This window comes from Chionomys nivalis, chromosome 3 (genome assembly GCF_950005125.1).
Source record: "Chionomys nivalis chromosome 3, mChiNiv1.1, whole genome shotgun sequence".
NCBI classification, from domain to species: Eukaryota; Metazoa; Chordata; class Mammalia; order Rodentia; family Cricetidae; genus Chionomys; species Chionomys nivalis.
In genome coordinates this window covers 120255666-120280908 of record NC_080088.1, presented here as the reverse complement: position 1 = coordinate 120280908, position 25243 = coordinate 120255666, and the positions used below count along the sequence as shown (strand labels likewise).

At 43.4% G+C, this 25243-nt stretch overlaps 1 protein-coding gene across 1 annotated transcript in view; it reads left to right on the top strand.

The window, feature by feature from the left end:
* Sppl3 (signal peptide peptidase like 3) overlaps nt 1–21904 on the top strand; it is a 105736-nt gene extending 83832 nt beyond the window's left edge. The window contains exons 4-11 of the mRNA XM_057763882.1: nt 9505–9624; nt 10143–10221; nt 11290–11402; nt 15437–15543; nt 15952–16115; nt 19366–19565; nt 20337–20446; nt 21333–21904. Coding sequence (XP_057619865.1) covers nt 9505–9624; nt 10143–10221; nt 11290–11402; nt 15437–15543; nt 15952–16115; nt 19366–19565; nt 20337–20446; nt 21333–21404 — 965 coding nt within the window. The 3' untranslated portion in view covers nt 21405–21904. The remainder of the gene's footprint in view (nt 1–9504; nt 9625–10142; nt 10222–11289; nt 11403–15436; nt 15544–15951; nt 16116–19365; nt 19566–20336; nt 20447–21332) is intronic.
* The last annotated feature ends 3339 nt before the right edge of the window (nt 21905–25243 follow it).

The window sequence follows — 25243 nt, the reverse complement described above, 5'->3', positions numbered from 1 at the left end:
TGGCTGTGTTCACTGATAATGGTGTGTTCTGGGCATGGTGACTCACTTGACAGAGGCAGGAGGTTGAGTTTGAAGTCATTTTCATGAGTTGGAGGCTAGGCTGGGCTACATAAGACTGGATTCCAAAAAAATAAAAATATTATTGTGTATAATTTTTTTTGCGGGGGGGATTTTCGAGACAGGGTTTCTCCGTAGCTTTTGGTTCCTGTCCTAGAACTAGCTCTTGTACACCAGGCTGGCCTTGAACTCAGAGATCCGCCTGCCTCTGCCTCCCGAGTGCTGGGATTAAAGGCGTGCGCCACCACCGCCCGGCTATTGTATATAATTTTTAATTCCATAATCATGCCTTTTTATTGGGATGACTTTAGTTCTAAAGACAATGCAGTTGGACCTGCATTGTGATTATGGTTGCTATTTTAAATGTCTTGCTCTATTTTATTTTACTCTTAAATTATTGGAATTTGGCCAGAGTTTCCAACTGACTAGCCCCTCTCCTAAAGAACCATTCTCTTTGATGCCCAGTGACATCTTCTTTTGGTTTAAAATCTGTGATTTTAGAAGAAAAATTAGGTGTATTCTAACATCCTCAGATTGTTCTTTGTGCTCCTTTGTGTTTTAGTTACTATGCAAGATAAAACATAGATTAATTACAAATACATCTTACAGGCTTGCTAATGTAATCATTCTAACAGACTTCTTCATTTTTTGTGTGTGTTTATATTTTGGTTTCAGGAGACTGGCTTTTGTGTAGGTCAGAATGACCTCACAATCACTATATAGCCAAGTATGGTTTTGATCTAATACACTTGCCTCAATTCGCTGGGATCATAGGCAGTACTACAATCACAGATGAACTAATTCTATTTATTCATAGACTATAACATGCTTTTTTTTACAGGAGAAGAGAGAATGTGGACACGGTTTAGGTTTGTGGGTTTAAAATGGGGATTTTGTTTGTTATTTAATAGCAAAGCCATTTATGTTCAAGACAGTTGTTTTTATACTTTTCTTTAGCTCTTTGAACTGCAGAAACGTTCAAAACCGTTCAGAGGAAATGGTGCCACAGAACTCTGTCCTGTAGGTGTGTGCTCTCAGGATCCCGTGTGGCGTGCTGAGGGTGACTGTAACTCAAAGCACATCATTTCCGGAGTCAGATCTCTTTGTCGCCACACCTTGGTCACTTTTACCAAGTGAAATACTTGACACTAATCACTAACAAGCAGTTTTGTTTTGAAAAAATATTTAATGTTTTATTTCTCCTAAAACTCTAAATAACTCTTGCGATGGGCAATTTTAAATTCTTTTTTGTTTGTTTTTATTGAGCTATATATTTTTCTCCACTCCCCACTCCTCCTCCCTCCTCCCCTTCTGCCCTCTCCCATGATGCCCACGCTCCCAATTTGCTCAGGAGATCTAGTCTTTTACTACTTCCCATGGAGATTAGATCCATGTGTGTCTATTTTAGGTTCTCTGGGATTGTGATTTGTAGGCTGGCTTTTCTTTGCTTTATGTCTAAAAGCTGTTTATAAGTGAGTACATATGATGATATTTGTCTTTCTAGGTTTGGGTTATCTCACTCAATATGATGTTTTCTAGATCCACCCATTTGCCTACAAATTTGCCTGGTTTTTTTCTGCTGTGTAGTACTCCACTGTGTAAATGTACTACATGTTTATCTATTCTTTAGTCAAGGGGCATTTAAATTGTTCCCAGGGTCTGGCTATGACAAATAATGCTGCTATGAACATAGCTGAGCACATGTCTTTGTGGTATGGTTGAGCATCCTTTTGGTATATACCCAAAAGCGATATTGCTAAGGTGGTTTCCTAATTTTCTGAGAAATCACCATACTGATTTCCAAAGTGGTTGTACAAGTTTGCACTCCTACCAGCAATGGAGGAGTGTTCCCTTTTCCCCACAACCTCTCCAGCATAAGTTGTCATCAGTGTTTTTTATCTTGGCCATTCATAAAGATGTAAGATGGAATCTCAGAATTGTTTTGATTTGCATTTCTCTAATGACTAAGGATGTTGAGCATTTCCTTAAGTGTCTTTCAGCCATTTTAGATTCCTCTGTTGAGAGTTCTCTGTTTATGTCTGTACCCTGTATTTTTTTAATTAGATAATTTGTTCTTTTGATGACCAATTTCTTGAGTTCTTTGTATATTTTGGAGATCAACCCTCTGTCCAATGTGGGGTTGGTGAAGATCTTTTCTGATTCTGTAGACTGCCATTTTGTCTTGTTGACCGTGTCCTTTGCTTTACAGAAGCTTCTCAGTTTCAGGAGGTCCCATTTATTAATTACTGCTCTCAGAGTCTGTGCTATTGGAGTTGTATTTAGGAAGTGGTCTCCTGTGCCAATGCGTTCAAGTGTATTTCCCAAATTAAATAGACCTATAACAGCTAAAGAAATAGGAACAGTCATCAAAAGTCTCCCAACCAAAAAAAGCCCAGGACCAGGTGGTTTCAGTGCAGAATTCTACAAGATTTCAAAGAAGAACTAATACCAATACTCCTCAAAAATTGTTCCACACAATAGAAACAGAAGGAACATTGCCAAACACTTTTATGAGGCTACAATTACCCTGATACCCAAATGACACAAAGACATTGCTAAGAAAGAAAATTACAGACCAGTCTCACTCATGAACATTGATGCAGAAATACTCAGTAAAATACTTGCAAACAGAATCCAAGAACACATCAGAAAAATCATCCACCATGATCAAATTGGCTTCATCCCAGAGATGCAGGGATGGTTCAACATATGAAAATCTGTCAATGTAATCCACCATATAAATAAACTGGGGGAAAAAAACCCTCATGGTTATTTCATTAGATGCTGAAAAAGCCTTCGACAAAATACATCCTTTCATGATAAAGGTCTTGGAGAGAGCAGGGATACAAGGAACATACCCAACATAATAAAGACAATATATAACAAGCCAACAGTCAGCACCAAATTAAATGGCGAGAAACTCAAAGTCAAACTAAAACCAGGAACAACACAAGGTTGTCCACTCTCTTCATATCTCTTCAATATAGTTCTTGAGGTTCTAGCTAGAGCAGTAAGACAACAAAAGGAGACCAAGGGGATACAAATCGGAAAAGAAGACGTCAGCCTCTCACTATTAGCTGATGATATGATAGTTTACATAAGTGGCCCCAAAAATTCTACCAAGGAACTTCTGCAACTCATAAAACCTTCAGTAATGTAGGAGGATACAAGATTAACTTTAAAAAATCAGTAACCCTTCTTTATACAGATAATAAATGGACTGAGAAAGAAATTAGAGAAGCATCACTGGTTGGAAGCATCACCTCAGCTCCCTGGCACCCCTTTATACAAAGAGTCTGGATTGTTTAGTTGGGGGCTTCACCCCAGTCCCTGGCATTAATTTTTTGGAATGTTGGGTGGAAAGTTCCATTTCAAAGCCTCCTCCCCTGGGAATTGCCTCAGTCCAAACTCCACCGAGAAAGCCCGCCAAACGGTGAACCCTACCCAGGGAAGGTAAAGACCACTCCCACAGGCTATTTAAACTGCCCCCCCCCCAGCATGAACATGTGGTCTCCATGTTTCCCATGGTCGTTCCAATTCTTCTTCTCTTGGTGTTTTCCCAAGGGCCACCTAGGAGCGCTGGCAGCCATTAAACCTGGACATCTTTTAATTTGATCTGATTGGAATTACTGCATTGGCAGAGAGGTTTATCAGTTAAGAAAAGTAGTTAACAGTCACCTTTCATAATAGGCACAAATAACACAATATCTCAGAGTAACTCTAACCAAACAAATGAAAGACCTGTATGGCAAGAACTTTTAAGACTTTGAAGAAAGAAATTGAAGAAGACACCAAAAAATGAAAAGATCTCCCATGCTTTTGGGTAGGTAGAATTAACATAGTAAAAATGGCAATCTTACCAAAAGCAATCTACAGATTCAATGCAATACCCATCAAAATCCCAGCAAAATTCTTCACAGACCTTGAAAGAACGTTATTCAACTTCATATGGAAAAGCAAAAAAAGAAAAAAAAAAAAAACAGGATAGCCAAAACAATCCTGTACAATAAAGGAACTTCTGGAGGCATCACAGTCCCTGACTTCAAACTCTACTACAGAGCTACAGTACTGAAAACAGCCTGGTATTGGCATTAAAAACAGACAGGAAGACCAATGGAACCGAAGCAAATTTAAATTCTTAAGGGCAAAATTTTTTGTTACTGATTTTTAAAGGTTTAGTGTCCTTGAGCCATAATCTTCCTGCCCACATTCCTTCTAAAACGATTATAAACCTTTGTCATTGCCTGTTTCTGTTTGTTCTTTTTTTAAAAAATGTATTACTTTCTTTTTGCTCAGTGTAGGGGTGGGGTGGGGGGCGAGATACAGTAGTCTCTCTCTGTTCTTCCATCATACAGGTCCTGGAATTCAGGACATCAGGCTTGGCACAGGTGTCTTTGCCCAACAGTGGGCTCTCTTGCCAGCCCTGTGCCTAGTTTTTAGAGCAGATTGTGTGTGTGTGTGTGTGTGTGTGTGTGTGAGAGAGAGAGAGAGAGAGAGAGAGAGAGAGAGAGAGAGAGAGAGAGAGAGATTTTAAAAATTATGTCATAGAGGCCAGAAGAGGGCATCAGATCCCCTGGAACTATAGATATAGGCAGTTGTGGGCTGCATGATATGGGTTCTGGGATGTAAACTTAAGTCCTTTGCAATAAGAGCTCTCCCCAGCCCTAACAGTAGTTTTCAATGTTGACTTGTCATTTCAGTCTTTTATGCCTAAGTTTCATCCTAGTCATGTATTTTACTTGTAGCCTTAATACAGATGTTTACTTTAAATAATCCATTATAGTAGATTGTGTGACAGTTTTTATATGACATCTCAGCAGGATTAATTATGTAGCTGTCATACAAAACATTGTGGGGGTTTTCCCTTTCAGTGATCATCAGATTTTGCCAGTCCCTTCTCTGTTAGCTCTATGCTCATGGTTCTCTAATCTGGGTACAAAATTAATTTTTCTGTGTAGAAAAATTCTACCAGGGAACTCCTACAGCTGATAAATACCTTCAGTAATATGGCAGGATCAACTAAGAAAAAAAATCAGTAACCTTCCTATATATAATTGATAAGAGTGCTGAGAAAGAAATAAGAGAAGCATCACTCTTTACAGTAGCCACAAATAACATAAGATATCTTGGGGTAATGTTAACCAAAGAAGTGAAAGATCTCCCATGCTCTTGGATAGGTAGGATGAACATAATAAAAATGGCAATCTTACCAAAAGCAATCTACAGATTCAATGCAGTCCCTATCAAAATCATAACACAATTCTTCACAGACCTTGAAAGAATAATAATCAGCTTCATATGGAAAAACAACCCAGAATAGCCAAAACAATGCTGTGCAATACAGGAATTTCTGGAGGCATCATCATTCCTGACTTCAAGCTCTACCATAGAGCGGTGGTGACGAAAACAGCTTGGTATTAGCATGAAAAAAGAGAGATGGACCAATGGAATCAAATCGGAGACCCTGATATTAATTCACACACCTGTGAACACCTAAGTTTTGACAAAGAAGCTAAAATTATACAATCGAAAAAAGAAAGCATGTTCAACAAATAGTGCTGTCATAACTGGATGTCAACATTTACAAGAATGAAAATAGATCCATGTCTATCCCATACACAAAACTCAAGTCCAAATGGATCAAAGACTTCAATAGAAATCCAGCCACACTGAAATTCAAAGAAGAGAAAATAGGAAGTAGCCTTGAACACACTTCCTGATGTTATACATAACACCAGTAGCACAGACATTGAGAGCAACAATTAATAAATGAGACCCCCTGAAACTGAGAAGCAAAGACAAAATGGCAGCCTATAAAATGGGAAAAGATCTTCAACAACCCCACGTTGGACAGAGGAATGATCTCCAAAATATATAAAGAACTCAAGAAATTAGACATCAAAATACCAAATAATCCAATTAAAAAATGGAGTACAGATCTAAACAAAAAATTCTCAGCAAAAGAATTGCAAATGGCCAAAAAACACTTAAGGAATTGCTCAACATCCTAGGCCATAAGGGAAATGAAAATCAAAATGACTCTGAGATACCATTTTACACCAGTCAGAATGGCTAAGATCAAAGACACAGTGATAGTTTATGCTGGAGAGGATGTAGAATAAGGGGAATATTCCTCTATTGCTGGTGGGAGTGCAAACTCATACAGCCACTTTGGAAATCAGCATGGCAGTTTCTCAGACACTTGGGAGTCAACCTGCCTCAAGAGCCAACAATACCACTCTTGGGCATATGCTCAAAGGATGCACACTCATACCACAAGAACATTTGCTCAACCATGTTCATAGTATTATCTTATTAGCTAGAACATGGAAACTACCTGGATGCCCACTGAACCAAAGAATAGATAAAGAAAATGCGGCACATTTATACAGTTGAATACTACTCATTGGTAAAAAAAAAAAAATGACATCTTTAAATTTGCAGGCAAATGGGTGGCACAAAAAGAAAAAAAAAAGCACATCCTGAGTGAGGTAACCCAGATCCAGAAAGACAGACATGGTATATTGAACGTAAAACAATGGATAGCAAGCCTATAGTCCACAACCCCAGAGAAGCTAGGTAAAAAGGAGAACCCTAAAAGAGACATACATGGATCTTCCTAGGAATAGAGAAATAGACAGGATCTCCTGAGTGAATTGGGAATGTGGGGGTGGAGGAGGGGAGGAGGGGCACATGAGGGAATGGGATGGTCCAGGTGGGAGAAGAAGAGAGGGAGAACAAGGAAAGAGATATCTTGATTGTGGGAGCCATTGTGGGACTAGTGTGAAACCTGGCACCAGGGAAATTCTCAGGATCTACAAGAAGGACCCCAGCTAAGAACCTAAACAAAAGTGGCTAGGGTGCCTGAATTGGCCTTCCCTGTAATCAGATTGATAGCTGTGTTGTCATTATAGAACCTTCATCCAGCAACTGATGGAGGCAGTTAACACTGGGCCGAGCTTCTGGAGACCAGTCAGAGAGGGAGGAGCAATAATAATGAGCAAAGGCGTCAAGACCATGATGGGGATACTTACAAAAACAGCTGACTTGAGCTAATGGGAGCTCACTGACTCAGGCCTGACAGCGGGGGAACCAGCATAGGACCAAACTGGGCCCTTTGAATGTGGTGACAGTGTGTGTCTGGGGCAGGCTGTGGGGACACTGGCAGTGAGACTAGGGTTTGTCCCTAGTGCTTGAACTGGCTTTTTGGAGCCCATTCGTTTTGAAGGACTTCTTTGCTCAGCCTAGATATAGGAAGGAGGACTTGGTCCTGCCTCAAAGTGATGTGTCTGTCAGACTTTGTTGACTCCCCATTGACTTTGTTGTCTTACCCTCTCTGAAGAGTGGATGGAGGGAGGGAGGTGAGAGGGTGGGGGGAGGGGATGGAGTGGGAACTGGGATAGGTATGTAAAATGAGAAAAAAATGTTTTAAAAAATAAAAGGAAAGAAAGAAAAAACAAAGAACAGGGGCCTGGAAAAAATAGCTTAGCAGTCAAGGGCACTGACTGCTGTCCCAGAGGACCCAGATTCAATTCCCAGCACCCACATGGCGACTCACAACTGTCTGTAACTCCAGTTCCAGAGGACACCCTCACACAGACAAGTGTATACAGAAAATATAAATAAAATATTTTAAAAAGGGAAAAAACAACAACCAATGAGCTACATCCTGTTGTATCCAGGATTTATTCTTGATTACTCTCCTATTCTGGTGTCTTTGAAAGCTCACACTCAATACCTTCTCTGATTGGCTGTTTGAAGCTGCCTTTCCTGCACTTCCCTACCAGAATGACAGTGAATCAATGTACTGAGAGAAATGGTGCCTATGAGAGGGTGTGTGTGTGTGTGTGTGTGTCATGAGCATGCCACATGTCCAAGGAAGCCAAAAGAGGATGTCCAGGTCCTCCTGAAACTGGAGTTACAGACTGTTGGGAGCTGCCATATGGGTTCTGAGAACTGAAACTTGGATCCTCTGCAAAAACAACAAATATTCTAAACTATTGAGCCATCTTTCCAGCCCAAAATTATTTTTTAATAATACGTAAGCATGTGTGTACATGTGTATGAAGCTATAGGACAACCTCAGTTGTCACTTCGACAATGCCATCCACCTCCTTTAGGACAGTCTCTCACTGGCCTGGTGTTAAACAGTTTTGCTCTACTGACTGGTCATCTAGCCCCAGAGACCCTCCTGTCTGCTCTTATCTAGTGCTGGCCTCACATGTACACACCACGCCCAGCAGTTTTGGTTTGGTTTTTTTACATATGGTTTTGAGAATTAAACTCAGGTACTTGGGCTTCCAAAACTAGTGTTTGCCTACTGAGCTATTTCCCAGCACCAGGAAATTATTCTTGGGGTTTTTTTACCCCCCTTCAAGACAGGGTCTCACTAAGAAGCCTTAGCTACCTGGAACTCACTCTGTAGACCAGGCTGCCCTCAAACTCACAGAGATCCGCCTGCCTCTGTCTCCCAAGTGCTGGGTTAAAGTCCTGCACCACCACCACCCAGCTCAGATGAAGTGTCTGTGGTCACTGTAGTAGTGAAAGCACCCAGGGCAGCAAGAAGCTCGCAGTCTCATTGAGAGGAAGTCATCAGGCCTAGAACCCACACGTCACACAGTAATCCTAAAAGCCACCTGCATTTCATGGGTTATTGCATAAAGTATGTGGATATGTTCTGCCCACGCTGAGTGGGAAACTAGAGTCCTTGAAGGACAGAGATGGCAGCTATAGGATATAGAGTTTGGACAAAAACTGAAATAATGGTAGGTCTAGAGACGGATGGCTAGTTCCAGCTCACTGATGTTAAGATACATTTCAGAGAGCTGGAAAGAGAGCTCAGCAGTTAAGAGCACTGGCTCTTCTGTTTGAGTCCCAGCACCCACATGGTGCTTCACAACTGTCTGTAACTTCAGTTCTGAGCGATCTCATGTCTTCTTCTGGCTCCTGTGAGCACTGCATACATGTGGGCAAATCTCCTAAAAATTTAAAGAATACACTGAAGTTTTGGTATGCTGAAACAGGGTTTCTCTGTGTAGCTTTGGAGCCTGTCCTGGAACTCACTCTGTAGACAAATCAGGCCTTGAATTCACAGAGAACTAACTACCTGCCTCTGCTTCCCGAGTGCTGAGATTAAAGGTGTGTCACCACCACCCAGCCTCGGTACTTTTTATATTCTCTTGAGTAGAATGGATTCTGTCCTGGCCACATACTGAGGTATTTCTTTGTTGCTCTGTTACTTCCCAGTTAAGGTCTTAAAAATCCTTAAGCTGTGAAAACTACACAAATGGATTCTAAAATGCCTGAGCTCTTCTTTTAAGCCTAGAATAGGTGATGTCGGCTCATTGTGTAAGACTCGGTTTGTACAGTAAATTGTGAGGGGGAGGGCATGTGGCCATCTTGCCTGTTATGAAGTAAGTGGTCAGTGTGTCTTGTTCTCTCTTTCAGGTATCCAGACCATTGACTCCACCCAAGCTCTGTTCCTGCCCATTGGAGCGTCCGTCTCTCTCCTAGTAATGTTCTTCTTCTTTGACTCAGTTCAAGTAGTTTTCACAATATGTACAGCAGGTAAATTAGCTTCAAGTATACTAAAAGGAAAAAAATTATATTTTTAAACATTGTTCAAATATTATGATGTAAATATTATCCTCTGTGCCATGAAAGTCAAATCTGTTAACACCGTCTGAAAGAAAGGTGGGCATTTGTAAGGTGAAGAACTTCAATGACAGTAGATGTCTGTGGCGTCTTTCTGCCAGGCAGCCCAAAGGCCCCTTCAGCATAGTGGCCAGTGCATCCTCCAGCACTGAGCCTACAGCCAGCCAAAGTCATTAGCTTTCAAGCTAAGCCATGGTGGAAGTACAGAAAAAAAATAAAATAAATAAATAAATAAAAAGTTGACTTTAGCAGTTCACCTCTGCCTGTTGCTTGTTCTTTCCTGCTGAGTTAAGAGAATAAGAAAAATCTTTACGTAACTTTCCCAATTGTCAAGAAAGATGTGTTGGAAATCTGTTTTGCATAAGTTATGTCATTTTTCCTGTAATTAGTAAAAAAAAAAAGATTTTTAATGAACTGTTTTCTTTTCCTAGTTCTTGCAACAATAGCTTTTGCTTTTCTTCTTCTCCCGATGTGCCAGTATTTAACAAGACCCTGTTCACCTCAGAACAAGTAAGTTCTTAGGGCTTTCCTCTAAATTAAGAGTGATGGATTGGCTGGAGTACACAAACAGCCAGGGGTGGGGAATGGAGATGTTTGGCCGCACTTGTTAAAACTGGGAGATAGATAATGTCCCCTTTGCACCTTTTCATGACAGAAAGTACAGACAAATCTTCCCAAGTGGGAACTGGTGTAATCTGCTTTCTGCTTAGCTAGATTAGGAAGGACAGGCAGTGAGAATAAGGATTGAACTCAGAATGTCTTATTATTCTGCTGTCTTGTCAGTGCATTGTCTGCACCTTCCCTCCAGAAGCCATTGCTCCATGAAAACCATGCAGCATGCTGGTGGAGGTGGTGTCAAAACTAATCCATGTGGCAGCTGATTTTCCAGAAATTAGTGTTGACCATGGAGATTTTCCTTCCATCTTACAAATGTTATTTCATCATTGCTAAATGAATGGAAGGCAGAGGCAGGCGGATCTCTGTGAGTTCGAGACCAGCCTGGTCTACAAGAGTTAGTTCCAGGACAGGCTCCAAAACCACAGAGAAACCCTGTCTCGAAAAACCAAAAAAATAAAATAAATAAATAAATAAAATAAAAAAAAATAAATGAATGGAATCTGTTCCTTCTCTTCATTTTATTTTCTCTTAAGAGAAGGCTTTCCCTAAGTTCAGTTCTCCTAGAGACCCATGTCAATAATTCAGTACAAAAACACACTGTCAGTGCAGTGGTTCAGTGGGTGAAAGTGCGCATTGAGCTAGCCTGATGGCTTGAGCTTGATCCTTAGAATCCGCAGTGGAAGGACAGACTCCACGAAGTTGTCATCTGGCCTCTACATGTACCCCGCCCCCCCCACACCCAATAATAGTAATAAAAAAATGTAAATTTTAAAAATGAAATGCATTGCCAAATGGTTGCTAAAGATACCTCCAACGAAGCTTGGGTCTTTTACTTTCCCAGATAATTAGGTGTTTCCTATAGCTCTGGTTAGCCATTTTGAGCTATGATCATGAAGAACCACAGGAGCATTTGGTTATTGACTGAAACACGTCCCTAAGTCCAATAAATGTGTCTTCCAGGATTTCCTTTGGTTGCTGTGGGCGTTTCACTGCTGCTGAGTTACTGTCATTCTCTCTGTCTGTCATGCTTGTCCTCATCTGGGTTCTCACTGGCCACTGGCTTCTTATGGATGGTGAGTAATATGACAGGTTGTAATTGTAGCTACCATGCTTTTATAACGGGTCATGGCTCCAACTGTGGGCCGGGAACCTGTGTAAATGTGTGAATTGCAATAAAAAAAAAAAAACAAAAACAAAGAAAGAACGTCACCAGTAGAAGACTACTCACCATGCTGTGACTAGAGGTCAGAATTAGACACATAATGGATCCACGGTTCTCACAGTGTCACCCGTGTTGGAGCATCATGTCCTTTCACCAGACTTAGTCCGGAAAGCACAACGCCCTCTGCCCAAAACACTTCTGCTCATAATGACACCTATTATATGTTATAATTGAAGTGTTTTTGCTTCAATACAAAGTCTCATCTCACAGAAACACAGTGGTGTAATAGAAAACAGAAACATTTAGTATTTTCCTACTGTCATTTCTCAGCATGTAAATACTGAATTAGCATAGCTTTGGAGTGGGTTGTGTTAGAATATTGAGTTTTACAATTGCAGTTTGAGCCAGACATGGTGGCACATGCCTTTTTTTTTTTTTTAATTTTTTTTTGGTATGTATTTTCCAAATGTAGTTCCAGCTGTCCTAGAACTCCTTCTGTAGACCAGGTGGCATGTACTTGTAATTCCAGCACTCAGGATCTCTATGAACTTAAGGTTAGCTGGTCTACAGAGCAAATACCAGGAGTCAGGGCCACCCAGTGAGACCCTCTCAAAATCTAATAAATCAATAGAATTGGTGTTTTGAGTTGCTGAACTAATTTTCATTTTTAAAAAATAATCTAGTAAATTTTGGCTTGGAATTAGGACAGAATTTCCAACAGTTTCTAAAATGGTGCTAAGGATACTTCCTAGTGTTTTGTATTACATATTTATGCAGAGCAACATTCTTGCATTGACACTGATCAAGATAGCAATCAACTTTAGGAAATAGTGAGACATCTTTGTAGACAGTGTCATTCAGCCAAGATTTATTTATGTAACAGTTGTCAGGCACAGTCTTCATTAGTATGCAGATTTTCTTTTGTTTCTAATGGTAAAATTATATGTAAACCAAAGGATTTCTATAAGTTTATAATTTACTATCAGTGAATGTTTGCTTTGTATACCAGTTTTATATGCCTACTATCCAGGGTCACATGAACATTTATTGAGCAAACCATATAAAGACAATACTAAGAAAGAGAATTATAGACCAATCTTATTCATGAACATTGATGCAAAAATACTAAATAAAATACTGGCAAATAGAATCCAAGAATACATCAGAACCATCATCCATGATCAAGTCAGTTTCATCCCAGAGATGCAGGGACGGTTCAACATATGAAAAATCTTTCAACCTAATTCACCATATAAACAAACTGAAAAATAAAAACCACATGATTATCCCATTAGGTGCCGAAAAAACTTTCGACAAAATACAACATCCCTTCATGATAAAGGTCTTGGATAGAGCAGGGATACAAGGAACATACCTAAACATAATAAAGGCAATATACAGCAAGACAACACCAAACTAAATGGAGAGAAACTCAGTGATCCCACTGAAGTCAGGAACAATACAAGGTTGTCCACTCTCTCCATATCTATTCAATATAGTTCTTGAGGTCCTAACTAGAGCAATAAGACAACAGAAGGTATCAAGGGGATACAAATCGAAAAAGAAGTCAAAGTCTTACTATTTGCTGATGATATGATAGTTTACATAAGTGATCCCAAAAACTGTGCCAAGGAACTTCTACAACTCACAAACACTTTCAGCAATGTAGCAGGATACAAGATTAACTCAAAAAAAAAAAAAAAAATCAGCCCTTCTGTAGACAGATTATAAAAGGACTGAGAAAGAAATCAGAGAAACATCACACTTCACAATAGCCACAAAGAGCGTAAAATATCTTAGAGTAACACTAACCAAACAAGTGGAAGACTTGTATGACAAGAACTTTAAATCTTTGAAGAAAGGAATTGAAGAAGAAACCAGAAAGTGGAAAGATCTCCCATGCTCTTGGGTAGGTAGAATAAAATAGTAAAAATGGCAATCTTACTAAAAGCAATCTACACATTCAATGCAGTGCCCAGCAAAATCCCAGCAAAATTCTTCAAAGACCTAGAAAGAACAGTACTCAACTTCATATGGAAAAGCAAAAACCCAGGATAGCCAAAACAATCCTAGGCAATAAAAGAACTTCTGGAGGCATCACAATCCCTGACTTCAAACTCTACCACAGAGTACTGAAAACAGCCTAGTATTGGCATAAAAACAGACAGGAGGACCAATGGAACTGAATAGAAGACCTGGATATTAATTCACATGCTTTCGAACACCTGATTTTTGACAAAGAAGCAAAAAATATCAAGTGGCTAAAAGAAAGCATATTTAACAAATGGTGCTGGCATAACTGGATATCAAAATATAGAAGAATCAAAATAGATCCATATCTATCACCATACATAAAACTCAAGTCCAAATGGATCAGAGACCACAACATAAAGCCAGCCACACCGAACCTTATAGAAGAGAAAGTGGGAAGTACACTTGAACACATTGGCACAGGGAACCACTTTCTAAATAATAACCCCAGCACCACAGACACTGAGACAAACAATTAATAAATGGGACCTCCTAAAACTGAGAAGCTTCTGTAAAGCAAAGGACATGGTCAACAAGACAAAACGATAGTCTACAGAATGGGAAAAGATCTTCACCAACCCCATATCAGACAGAGGACTGATCTCCAAAATATACAAAGAACTCAAGAAATTGGTCATCAAAAGAACAAATAATCCAATAAAAAAAAAATGGAGTAAAGACCTAAACAGAGAACTATCAACAGAATCTTAACAGGAATCTTAAATGACTAAAAGACATTTAAGGAAATGCTCAATATTCTTAGCCACCAGAGAAATGCAAATCAAAACAACTCTGAACTTCCATCTTATACCTGTAAGCATGGCCAAGGTTATGACAACTTATGCTGGAGAGGTTGTGGGAAAAGGGAACACTTCTGCATTGCTGGTGGGAGTGCAAGCTGGTACGGCCCCTTTGGATATAAGAGTGGCGATTTCTCAGAAAATTGTGCCACAAGGACATGTGTAGAGCTCAATAAAAATCAGTAGCGTAGAAAGAAAACTTCATGTGCATAAAAATGCTGGAATCTGCTGTGTGCAGCAGCCATTTGGGTTTCAGGCAGCAGTGGTTTTCACTGCATGTCCTGTCACATGAGCAGTCACATGACCAATGCTTCCATAAGGTGGTGTGGTGTCACGGGGGACACTGTTGGAAGATGTCCCAGTTGTCAAGTTTAGGTTTTCTAATTAATTTTTGACTTGTGTATTTACAAACCTTCACTTTTACTAAGGTTTTTGCTAAACACAGTTTAAGAAACTGGCTTTAAAGGACTTTTGTATAAATTAGGTCAGAGAAATGGAAGGAAGGCAGCTAGAGAGAGGGATGTTGGCAAATATTATGTTGTTTAAGACTAAAATGTTGCAAATATTACATTGATGGATTAATGGAGGAAATGCAATAGAGAGAAGAGTGAATTACTGAAATGAATGGTGTTTCTAAATGAAGTAAGGGGGCGTGACTCAGGGAATAAGTTGACTCCCCTCTTTTGGAGAAAGGGTCTCACTGTGTAGACCAGGTTGGCCTTGAACTCCCAGAGATCTGTCTGCCTCTGCCTCTGCCTCCTGAGTGCTGGGATTAAAGATGTGTGCCGTTCTCGTTCTTAGCAAGAATAATATACTCTACCCACAGGATATTGAGAAATAGAAGTGAGAATGTATCCCCTAGCTTGTGGCTAGGTAGCTCAAGATGACAGAGATCCTGGGTCTCCAGACAGCCCAGCTTTGTGTGGTAGCATAAAGAGAGCTATCACTTACCTGAAATCCCAGCAGGTCCAGGTGGGCTGCTGCAGTAGGGACAGTTGTCTGAAATGAGAGTTCAGAGCACTACTACAGACTAGAGGGCTGGGTAGTCACAGACTTGTGCAAAGAGACCTGCCATCCACATACTGACTAATCCCCATGCCCACCCCACCCCCAGCTCTGGCCATGGGTCTCTGTGTTGCCATGATCGCCTTCGTCCGCCTGCCAAGCCTCAAGGTCTCCTGCCTGCTTCTCTCAGGGCTTCTCATCTACGATGTCTTCTGGGTGAGTATCTGCTTCAGTAGAAGCCCTGTGCTCCTATGAGTTTAACTGAAGCAGTTGGTGCTTAAAGCTGTCTGCTGCTAAATATGCAAAGCCTGGCGTGCTGATCATCCCAGGTGAGTGCTGCTACTCTGAGTCTGCAGGTGCTGGCCTTGTACAAGCATTTGTCTGTCCCTTTGTTGGTGGCCTCTGGGATACAGTAGGTAGTATGTGTGACGGGTGCAGCAGGCTGTCGAGAATTCTTGTGTAGAATTTCCACTGGAAAGGGAAATGGCAGTGGAAAGACAGAGAGACCTGCAGGCCAGCACCGGAGGTAAAGGTTCTTCAGCCTTCTGGTTCTGAGCTGTTGGGACAACTGACTAACGTGGTTGGTGTGCAACTTCTGTTACAGCTGTGTGTTCGTTTTGGCAGGTATTTTTCTCAGCCTACATCTTCAACAGCAATGTCATGGTGAAAGTGGCCACACAGCCTGCTGACAATCCCCTTGATGTCCTATCTCGGAAACTCCACCTGGGTCCCAATGTTGGGCGTGATGTTCCTCGCCTGTCTTTGCCTGGAAAATTGGTCTTCCCAAGGTAGGACTGGCCTCTGGGTCCCCATCCTGCAGTGAACATCCTGCCTTCTTGTGTGTCTTCTCCGCCATGGGCATCCATCTGTCTTCTGTAATCCCAATAACAAAATACCACAGAGATACCCAAGAGAGGACAGAGCTATCTTGCTCGTAATCTAAAAGGATACTGTCTACCCTGGCAGGGGAGGTGCATGTGTGGCTGTGACTTCATCTCTCGTGGTAGAAGCTTAGGGTATAACTTGTTCTCTCCGAGGATCAGGAAGCAAAGAGTCCCTCAGTATGCCACCCCCATTGCCCCAGAGGGACCCCTTCCTCCTTCTAGGCCTTGCTTCCTAATGGTTTTTACAATCTTGGAAAACAGAACCACCAGCTGGGGGCCAAGTACCAAAACACAAGCCTATGGGGTATTTTGTTTTCAAGCCAGGACTCATGTTCTACAGTTTTCTTGCTTATTCACTTCTAGTTCTATTCCTGTATGCTCTGATAAGATTCATAAAATTGTCTCAGGTTTAAGACTTGCTTTATTGCCTAAAATGTGATATGTTTTTAAAGTTTGATGGCTACTGTGAAGAGTGAAATTGAAATAGTCTATAGACATCTAGGTTTTCTTTTTTAATCTAAATCATTTAGATTAGTGGTTATTAATTTGTGGGTCACGACCCCCTAGGGTTGAATAACCCTTTCACAGAGGTTGCAGATTAGATATTTACATTATGGTTCATGACAACAAAATTACAGTTCTGGAGTAGCAACAAAAATAATTTTATGCTTGGAGCCGCTACAACACAAGGGACTGTGTTAAAGGATGAGAACCACCGTGCTAGAGTTTCTCCAGTTTTTTCCAGTCATGAGTAGTCTCTCCTGTGAGTTCAAGGCCAGCCTGGTCTACAGAACAAGCTCCAGGACAGGCTCCAAAGCTACACAGGGAAACCCTGTCTCAAAAAGAAAAAAAAAAAGTAATCTCACTAGTTTTGGAGAATGAGGAAGCAAGCCACCAGAGCTCTGTGCTGGGACCAAGGTCAGCACTTTCACATCCCACCAGCGGTGACCCGTCCTATGGGAAGTGGGAAGGAGAGGTTGCAGCACCCAGCGCTCCCTCGGGTGACAGATCCAGATCTTACCAGAGGTGCAGGCCTGCTGTCCCCTGTGCACTTACCGCTTACACCATCTAAACTCAGCGTGTCTAAAGCCAGACCACCTCATCCAACCATCCCCAGACTGTGTGACATGTGCCTGGTCCTAGTTTTCAAGGTTTCAGAGTACCTCATTCTCAACTCAAACTATCTCTCAAGGTGGCACCTAGTTCCGAGCCCTCTGAGATAGAAGAGTGCAGAATGCTATCTGTCCTGCCGCACCCAGCCACTTGACTGACCCTGTAGATGAGACCCTGGTTCCCCTCCTTCCTGTCTCTCACTGCTTATAGCCTTTCTGTTGTTCTGTGCTTTTCAGCTGTCCTGGCATCTTATGTGATTTCTGATGCCACTCCCTCATTGTCACCCTGACTCTTCTCATTTGCAGCTTCATAGAGTCATTGTTTAGGTTGCCATCCTCCACCTTGGAACAAGTACTGCTTAATATTGCCACACTGCAGTTTCTGCTTCTTACAGTTGGCTGAAATGAACAGAATCTTTATTTTTCTGAGACATTTGTAAAACTATATTCTCATGGTCACAGTCTTTTTTTTTTTTTTTTTCCCCCGAGACAGGGTTTCTCAGTAGCTTTGGAGCCTGACCTAGAACTAGCTCTTGTAGACAAGGCTGGCCTTGAACTCACAGAGATCCGCCTGTCTCTGCCTCCTGAGTGCTGGGATTAAAGGCATGCCCACCACCCGCCTGGCTTATGGTCACAGACTTGATGAAGCAGCCTTGGCAACCAATGTGCTGCTTCAGCTTCTGTCTGATGGGAAAGAGGCCCTGTGAAGGACTCCTAATTCTTCCCGATTCTGCCCAGGTAGAATCTAGCTAAAGGAGCTGCTTGCAGAGTGTCAGAAGCAAGGAGTTTCTGCAAGGCCTGCTCGAGAATGTAGGGTGCTGGGTATAAACATCTGTTCACCAGGGCTCACCAGCTGTTAGGCCCATTCCCATGACAATGGAGACAGCCCTGACTTAGCCCAATCCTGTAACAGAAGACATACTCGCAACTCCCTTATGTGTGCAGGATCCCTACCACCAAGTCCCCTATGCTCTTACCAAGAAAAGCATAATTCAGTTAGGTGGGCAAGAGACCCTGAGTGATAGCTATTCAAAAACCAATGCTGATGTTATTAAAATGGTTCTGGCTTTGCTGTGTTAATATCCCATTTGCCTAACAGACCAGACTTAACCTCCTGTCTGTTTAAATTGTTCAATGTGTAACCTGGACCTGGGAACCAAAAGAGATTTAAGGGTGACAGCATATGGAGGCTCAAACCTAAGATGTATATAAGTTAGTAACATCTTCTATTCTGTCGGCTCCTCTTAGGACATTAGCCACAGCCTTCCTCATGCTTTTTCATTCTCTCAGTGAAGAGATTTCTCCTTCCCCAAATGTGTGGAGTGATTTCTGTAACATGTGGAAGGTCTCCTGTGTTCTAAGAGTGAATGTGTCACAGACGGTGACACAAGTTTGAGGCCAGCCTTGGCCCATAGCAAGACCCTATATCAAAAAGAAACAGACAGGCCGGGCGGTGGTGGCGCACGCCTTTAATCCCAGCACTCGGGAGGCAGAGGCAGGCGGATCTCTGTGAGTTCGAGACCAGCCTGGTCTACAAGAGCTAGTTCCAGGACAGGGTCCAAAACCACAGAGAAACCCTGTCTCGAAAAACCAAAAAAAAAAAAAAGAAACAGACAGGACCAGGCATGGTGGCACATGCCTTTAATCCCAGCATTTGGGGGAAGAGGCAAGTCGATCTTTGTAAGTTCAAGGTGATCTGGTCTATATAATGAGTTCCAGGCAAGCCAGGGCTACAATGAGACCCTGTCTCAAACCAAAAGAAACAAACAAGTAGAGATCCTTGTATGTCTTTGTTTGTTTGTTTGGTTTTTCGAGACAGGGTTTCTCTGTGGTTTTGGAGCCTGTCCTGGAACTAGCTCTTGTAGACCAGGCTGGTCTCGAACTCACAGAGATCCGCCTACCTCTGCCTTCCGAGTGCTGGGATAAAAGGCATGTGCCACCATCGCCCGGCTCCTTTTATGTCTTAAAAAGCTAACGGACTTTAAACAGAAGCATGGAGGTTGTAGCGTGCGGTTTCCCTAACAAGTGATCTTGTGTTTCAGCTCCACTGGCAGTCACTTTTCCATGTTGGGCATCGGGGACATTGTGATGCCTGGACTCCTGTTATGCTTCGTTCTTCGCTATGACAACTACAAGAAACAAGCCAGTGGCGACTCGTGCGGTGCCCCCGGTCCGGCTAATATCTCTGGGCGCATGCAGAAGGTCTCCTACTTCCACTGCACCCTCATCGGGTACTTCGTAGGTAAGAAAGGCCAGCAGGAAAGCAGCCAGTCCCTCCCCCACTTCCCCAGCACTTGCAGTTAGACCGCGCCTTCAGCTGCTGCCCAGAAGAGTAGTGACTCTGCTGCTTATAACCAAGGGGACCCATGAAGGTGTGTGCTCCATGTGCCCCGTGCCCAGGTCTGAGAAACATGTAGGAAGAGCACGGCCAGTTCTCAGTCCAGCACACACCAGGTGCTAAGGGTCTAGCCAGTTTCTTTGTTGTTTACCTCCATTGGTTTCATTGCCTGCATCGCCTGACTCCTCCATCCTAGTGTTTCTCTAGCCAGCACAGAAACCACACAGGAGGAAATAGAAACAATACACAAGCTCCTCCCCCCTCTCTCTGTGTCTCTCTGTCTCTGTCTGTCTGTCTGTCTCTGTCTCTCTCTCTCCTTCTCCTGATGCTGCAGGGTAAGTATAAGAAAGCATCTGCCTTACTGACCTGCATACACCTGAGCTCCTGTCAGTCTGTAAACCATGAGGAGTCAGGCTAGTATTACCGCATCTAGCAGGTAAGGAGGCCGAGAGGGGAATGCTCAGGCAAGTTGTCAAGTATCTTAAGTCTGTCGTCACCTCAAGAGACCGGGCTTAATGCTAGCACCATCCGGATAGTGGGCCGATAGTGGGCCGTGAGCCAGTCATGGGGATTTCCATGACAATTCTACCTATTATCTGTGTCACAGCCAGGTGGCACAGGGTCTCTCTTCTCTTCTGGCCACTCAGAGCCACTCAACAATGTCTTCTCTCCTAGGACTGCTCACTGCAACTGTGGCGTCTCGAATCCACCGAGCCGCCCAACCTGCCCTCCTCTACTTGGTGCCATTTACCTTATTGCCACTCCTCACAATGGCCTACTTAAAGGTGAGAGAGCTGCAGCCACCAGCAGGGAAGCAGCAATGTGCCCTCTTGGTTCTCGTAGGTTTTGTTTAGAGCTGTTGACAGGAAGGGCTAGTGTCTAAGTCACTGCATCTTCACAGGTGATTGAATAACTGAAGTCTCAAGACTCATCCTGTTGACTTTGTTAGCTTTGTTTGGGATAAATTATTTAATATTGAGGCTAGAAAGATGGATCAGTGGTTCAGAGTCCTTGCTGTTCTTGGAGAGGGCCCAGCTTCAGTTCCCAGCACTTGCATGGCAGCTCACAACCATCTGTGTATTACTCTAGTTCCAAGAGATCCAACACCTTCTTAAGGACTCCATGGGCACCAGACACACACATGCTGTACATGCACACATAAAAATAAATATAAATTAATATTTACTATTAAGACAATATATGATTTCAGTCCCCCAAATCTCTATTTTGGAGTAATTTTTTTCTTTTTAAAGATTTTTGTTATTTTTGAGACACGGTCTCACAATGTAGCCCTGCTTGGTCTGGAACTGGCTATGTAGTCCAGGCTGGCCTATTTACAAGGATACACCTGCCTCTGCTTCCTATATATACTGGACATACCACCATGCACAACACACATGTACACATGTGTGTACCTGTGTCAGCCCTAAGAGTGATTTATTTACCAGGTTTTTAGCCTATCGTTTTACAGATAAGAAACAGACAGATGTTCATGAACATGCCAGGGAGGTAGACCTTCCCTCAGGAAAAGCTCAGGGTGGGTGCACCAAGTCCCCAGATGCCTGCAGTGAGTAAGGCTGATGCTCTGTGACCACCACAGAGCATTCCAACACAAGAAAAGAGGTGCCTCTTGTTTGACCCTGAACTCATCACTGTCCCTTGTGTCCCCAGGGTGACTTAAGAAGGATGTGGTCTGAGCCGTTCCACTCCAAGTCCAGCAGCTCCCGGTTCCTGGAAGTATGATGGATCACGTGGGGAGTGACCAGGATGTTATCATCGCCCTATCTCTCACCTCGCAGTTTTGTTTCCTCTAAAAGCTGGCCTGGTACTCAGAGGAGCTGCAGCGTGACTGGGATTTGCTTCTGAAGGGAGTGCCGGAGGGTGCTGGGGCCTGCAAGCCCTTGGCTTCCTGCACGCTAGGAGAGTGGACCTTCCAGAAGTGACTGCTCTCCCCGGCACTCCCTCCCCAGGTTTTATGGATCTGCACCAGACTGTTTCCTTGCGGGGAGCGGCAGAGCTGACTTATTTAACAACTCCAGACAGCAAGGACTTGCTCTAGAACGTTGAACACTAAAGGGATGGAAAAAATAGCAAACAGAAGTTTCCTCAGTGAACCCTCCAAAACTTTGGGACCAGTTTCCTATGGGGACTCCATTTCAGAGACCTGGGACAGAAGTTCTGTCCTTCTATTCTTTTTTTTTTTCCTTTTGGATTTATTAAATATTTTCTGTGGTGTGAAGTGACTTATTAAATCCACAGACATTGAATGACTTCTCACAACACACACGAGAATTTGTTGTGATGACTGTGTCCAGCTGTGTTGGCAGTAAGCAAGGACACAGTTTTATACATACGTACATATATATAAATATATATATATACGCACACATAGATATCTATGAGTAAACAGCAACTAACCCTGCTAAGATCATGCCGTGTAGCAGACAGGGCTTGCTGTGGTTTGAGCATGTAGAGCAGTTGACTGGCTTCCTTGCATAAGCTGCCTCTCCCTCAGGAGTCACAGGTGAACTGGTGACTCCTGGGCTCTGGGGACCCCTACTTCTTTTGATCAGTGTAGCAAATTAGGGATAAAAAGTTTCAACTTTTTGACCCTTTTCTTTTTACAGGATTCTCGCAGTTTTTAGTAATCGCCTCTTGAACCAGTGCATGTATTATAGCAGCCAGGTGTCTTTGTGCTTTCCGATCATAGTAATGTACTACCTGTAAATACAGTTTTCTATTTTATATTTTTTTGTATTTTTTTTGACATTTTGTTTCATTGGTGCGCTGTATTTTCCATGCCCTCACTCCTTTAAGAAGAAAAAAAGGAAAAAAGCAACATAATCCTGTCCCTGCTGTTGTGATTACAGTCGGTTCACCTGTGGTGACATCTGGGGACAGATGTCAGTTGCGCCTCTGAAAATGGAACTGAGGTCCACAAGCTGGGGCCGGCGAAAGCTGTATCATGACTTCAGATCTGGCCCCATGCTGTCTGTGGCCTCCACAGGGCCGGGCACCCAGTGACTAGCACAGTGTCTGCTCACCTTTATTTCAGCGTCTCGGGCTGGTAAACTGCCTGGGGTCACCACCAGCATGGCCTGCCTGTGCAGTAAGTTGGTGCTGTCGACCCCAAGACTGCTATCCTCTGGCAGAGGTCACAGTTGTGGCCTGTCTTGTCACCAGAGCAGGATGCCATCATGGTGTTGGGTTCCTCCGTCATCTTCAAATTCTGCTGAAGGGTTTGAGGGTTTGGGGCTTTGTCTCTAATAAATGACTCCTTTTCTAGCTCTTGTCCTGACTTCACTTCGCTGGTTGATGCTGAGCTCCTATAACTTGCACTGTGCCAGACACTGATGAGAAAACCCTGTCCCCAGATGTCAGCTGCAGCTCTGGCTCCATTCTGGCAATGTCACAATGTGGACGCTCCCATTGTCTGCAGAAGCTCACACTACATGTGGCATTGGTGACCACTGAAATAGGCCCCTGCATTCAGTGCTGGTGGGGAGGAAACTCCGTAGTCAGTGCCTGTAAGGGCCAAGAATGCCCAGCAGTTGGTCATTTCAGTCCCAGACTAAGGAATGGGACTCTGTCTCGCCATGGGATGAGTTTGTGGGGAAAATCTTACATGCCACTTTGACTTCAGCACACATTCACAAGCCTGTCTTCAGAGCTTGGAAGCACGTCCCAGAAGCCTTGGCAGATACCAGAATGTCTTCCCGTTCTGGAAGGCTATCAGAGGGAAGTGGGGCCTGGGGAGATGCTGTCCCTTCCCCATGCCTGCTACTCCCTTGTCCTGCTCCTCCTGGGTTCGATGTGTTCTCAATTGTCTGTTAGGCAGGATCTTCATCATTCTCAGATTTGTTCCTCAAACCTGCTTGCTACATTCATGCCCACTCACAGGTGAGCTGGTAAACATTTCACCCAAAGCGTGGCGTGCTCCATTCAGACTGCCATGGTATAGGCCATCTTCCAGTAAGGTGTGCCACATAGCTCCCTGTATGGGACAGCTGGAGCCGTGGGGACAAAAGCAGCAGGCTACTTAGCTTGATACCTTCCAGCAGGCCAGCATAGGCCTCTGCTACCTAGGTTGGCTACTGTACCCATGAGAAAAAAGGGCAGTGGAAAAGGGATTTGGTCTTGTCACTAGTATTAAAAGTAGGACCTGGGGTTTGTGGAGCACTCCGTACGGGTCATCCGGTCAGCCCTTGTGGAGATACTGCATTTTAGGAAACACACGTTTTCAGAGCCGGGGAATAAAATGGGTTTTTATTCTTTTTGTTTATCTGTAGGTCTTAAGGGCGCACCATGTGCTTGTCTTATGTCCATGGAGGCCAGAAGAAGGTTCCAGCTCCCCTGAAACCGCAGCTACAGGTAGTTGTGAACTGTCTTGTGGACGCCAGAAACCAATGAGTGCTCTGCAAGCGCCCCCTTCTCTAAAGAGTGGATATGGGTGTTTCCCCTGCATGTATGTGTGCTCCCCAGGAACTGGAATCCGAAGTGTTTGCAAGCTGCCGTGTGGGTGCTGAGAACCAAACCCAGGTCCTTTGCAGGACCAAGTGATCTTAACCAATGAACCATCTCTCCACCTCTTAAAGATGTTGAGACAGAAGCCAGCAGTGTGCACACTCACTCTCCAGGGCTCGCCACTCAGCCTCACCACTGCCCATTTCTTCGGCACCCGTGACAGTGAGATACCTTTGGAATGGTGGCCCCAATGTCTTTGAGCAGGAGACAAAAGCAGTCAGCTGAAACTTGGAGCTAATGCCTACAGTCTGGCTGCTCTTGGGAAGTGGGAACTCAGACTTGCCTGGGTTTGCATTCAGCCTCCTTAAGACTCCCTCGGCTTCTCCCTGAGAACCCAAGGTCCTTTCTGTCCTTGTAAGACATTCAGTTGTATGTCACTACTGGCACAGGTACTGGGTATTTACACAAAATTTAACATCCTAGTCCCTTTACCCTTGCAGTCAGGATGGGAGAGGTAGCTCTTGAACACTTGATGTCATAGCCAACTCTAGACACAAGGACACAGTCACGCAGCAGCTCCATGTTGAGCTCGCTACCTACTCTGCCTCACTGTGGGTAGCACAAGATCCCAGGTCCCATGTGGCAGAGCTAGACATGCTCGCTAAGAGGACTGAAGAGCAGGCTGCTGCAGAAGCCAGGGCTCCTGTTAGATGTAACAAATGGCCAGAAAGAAAGCACGGCAGCAGCTTGTGGCACAGTAACCTTTAACCACAGCAGGGCTCAGAAGTCTGTCTTAGGAGCATTCCCTGCCAAGAGGGCGTGACGGCCCTATGTGTGGCACTTAATGCTGGTTAAACCAGTGTGCTGTTGCCTTGGGTATTTGAGTCACACTAGGTGTGGCAGCCTACATAGGAACATTGCAAGATCAGAAGGATTACAAACCCTAGCATGGACACTTGGAATGGTGTCCATGTCTTCTGGTTTTTCAAGACAGGGTTTCTAGTCCCAGCTGTACTGGAACTCACTCTGCAGACCAGGCTAGCCTCTACTTCTCATGGTTTGGTTCTGCCTAGTTGGCCACTTCCCTGTTCAGTAGATCGTGTGAAGTTTGGTGCTGG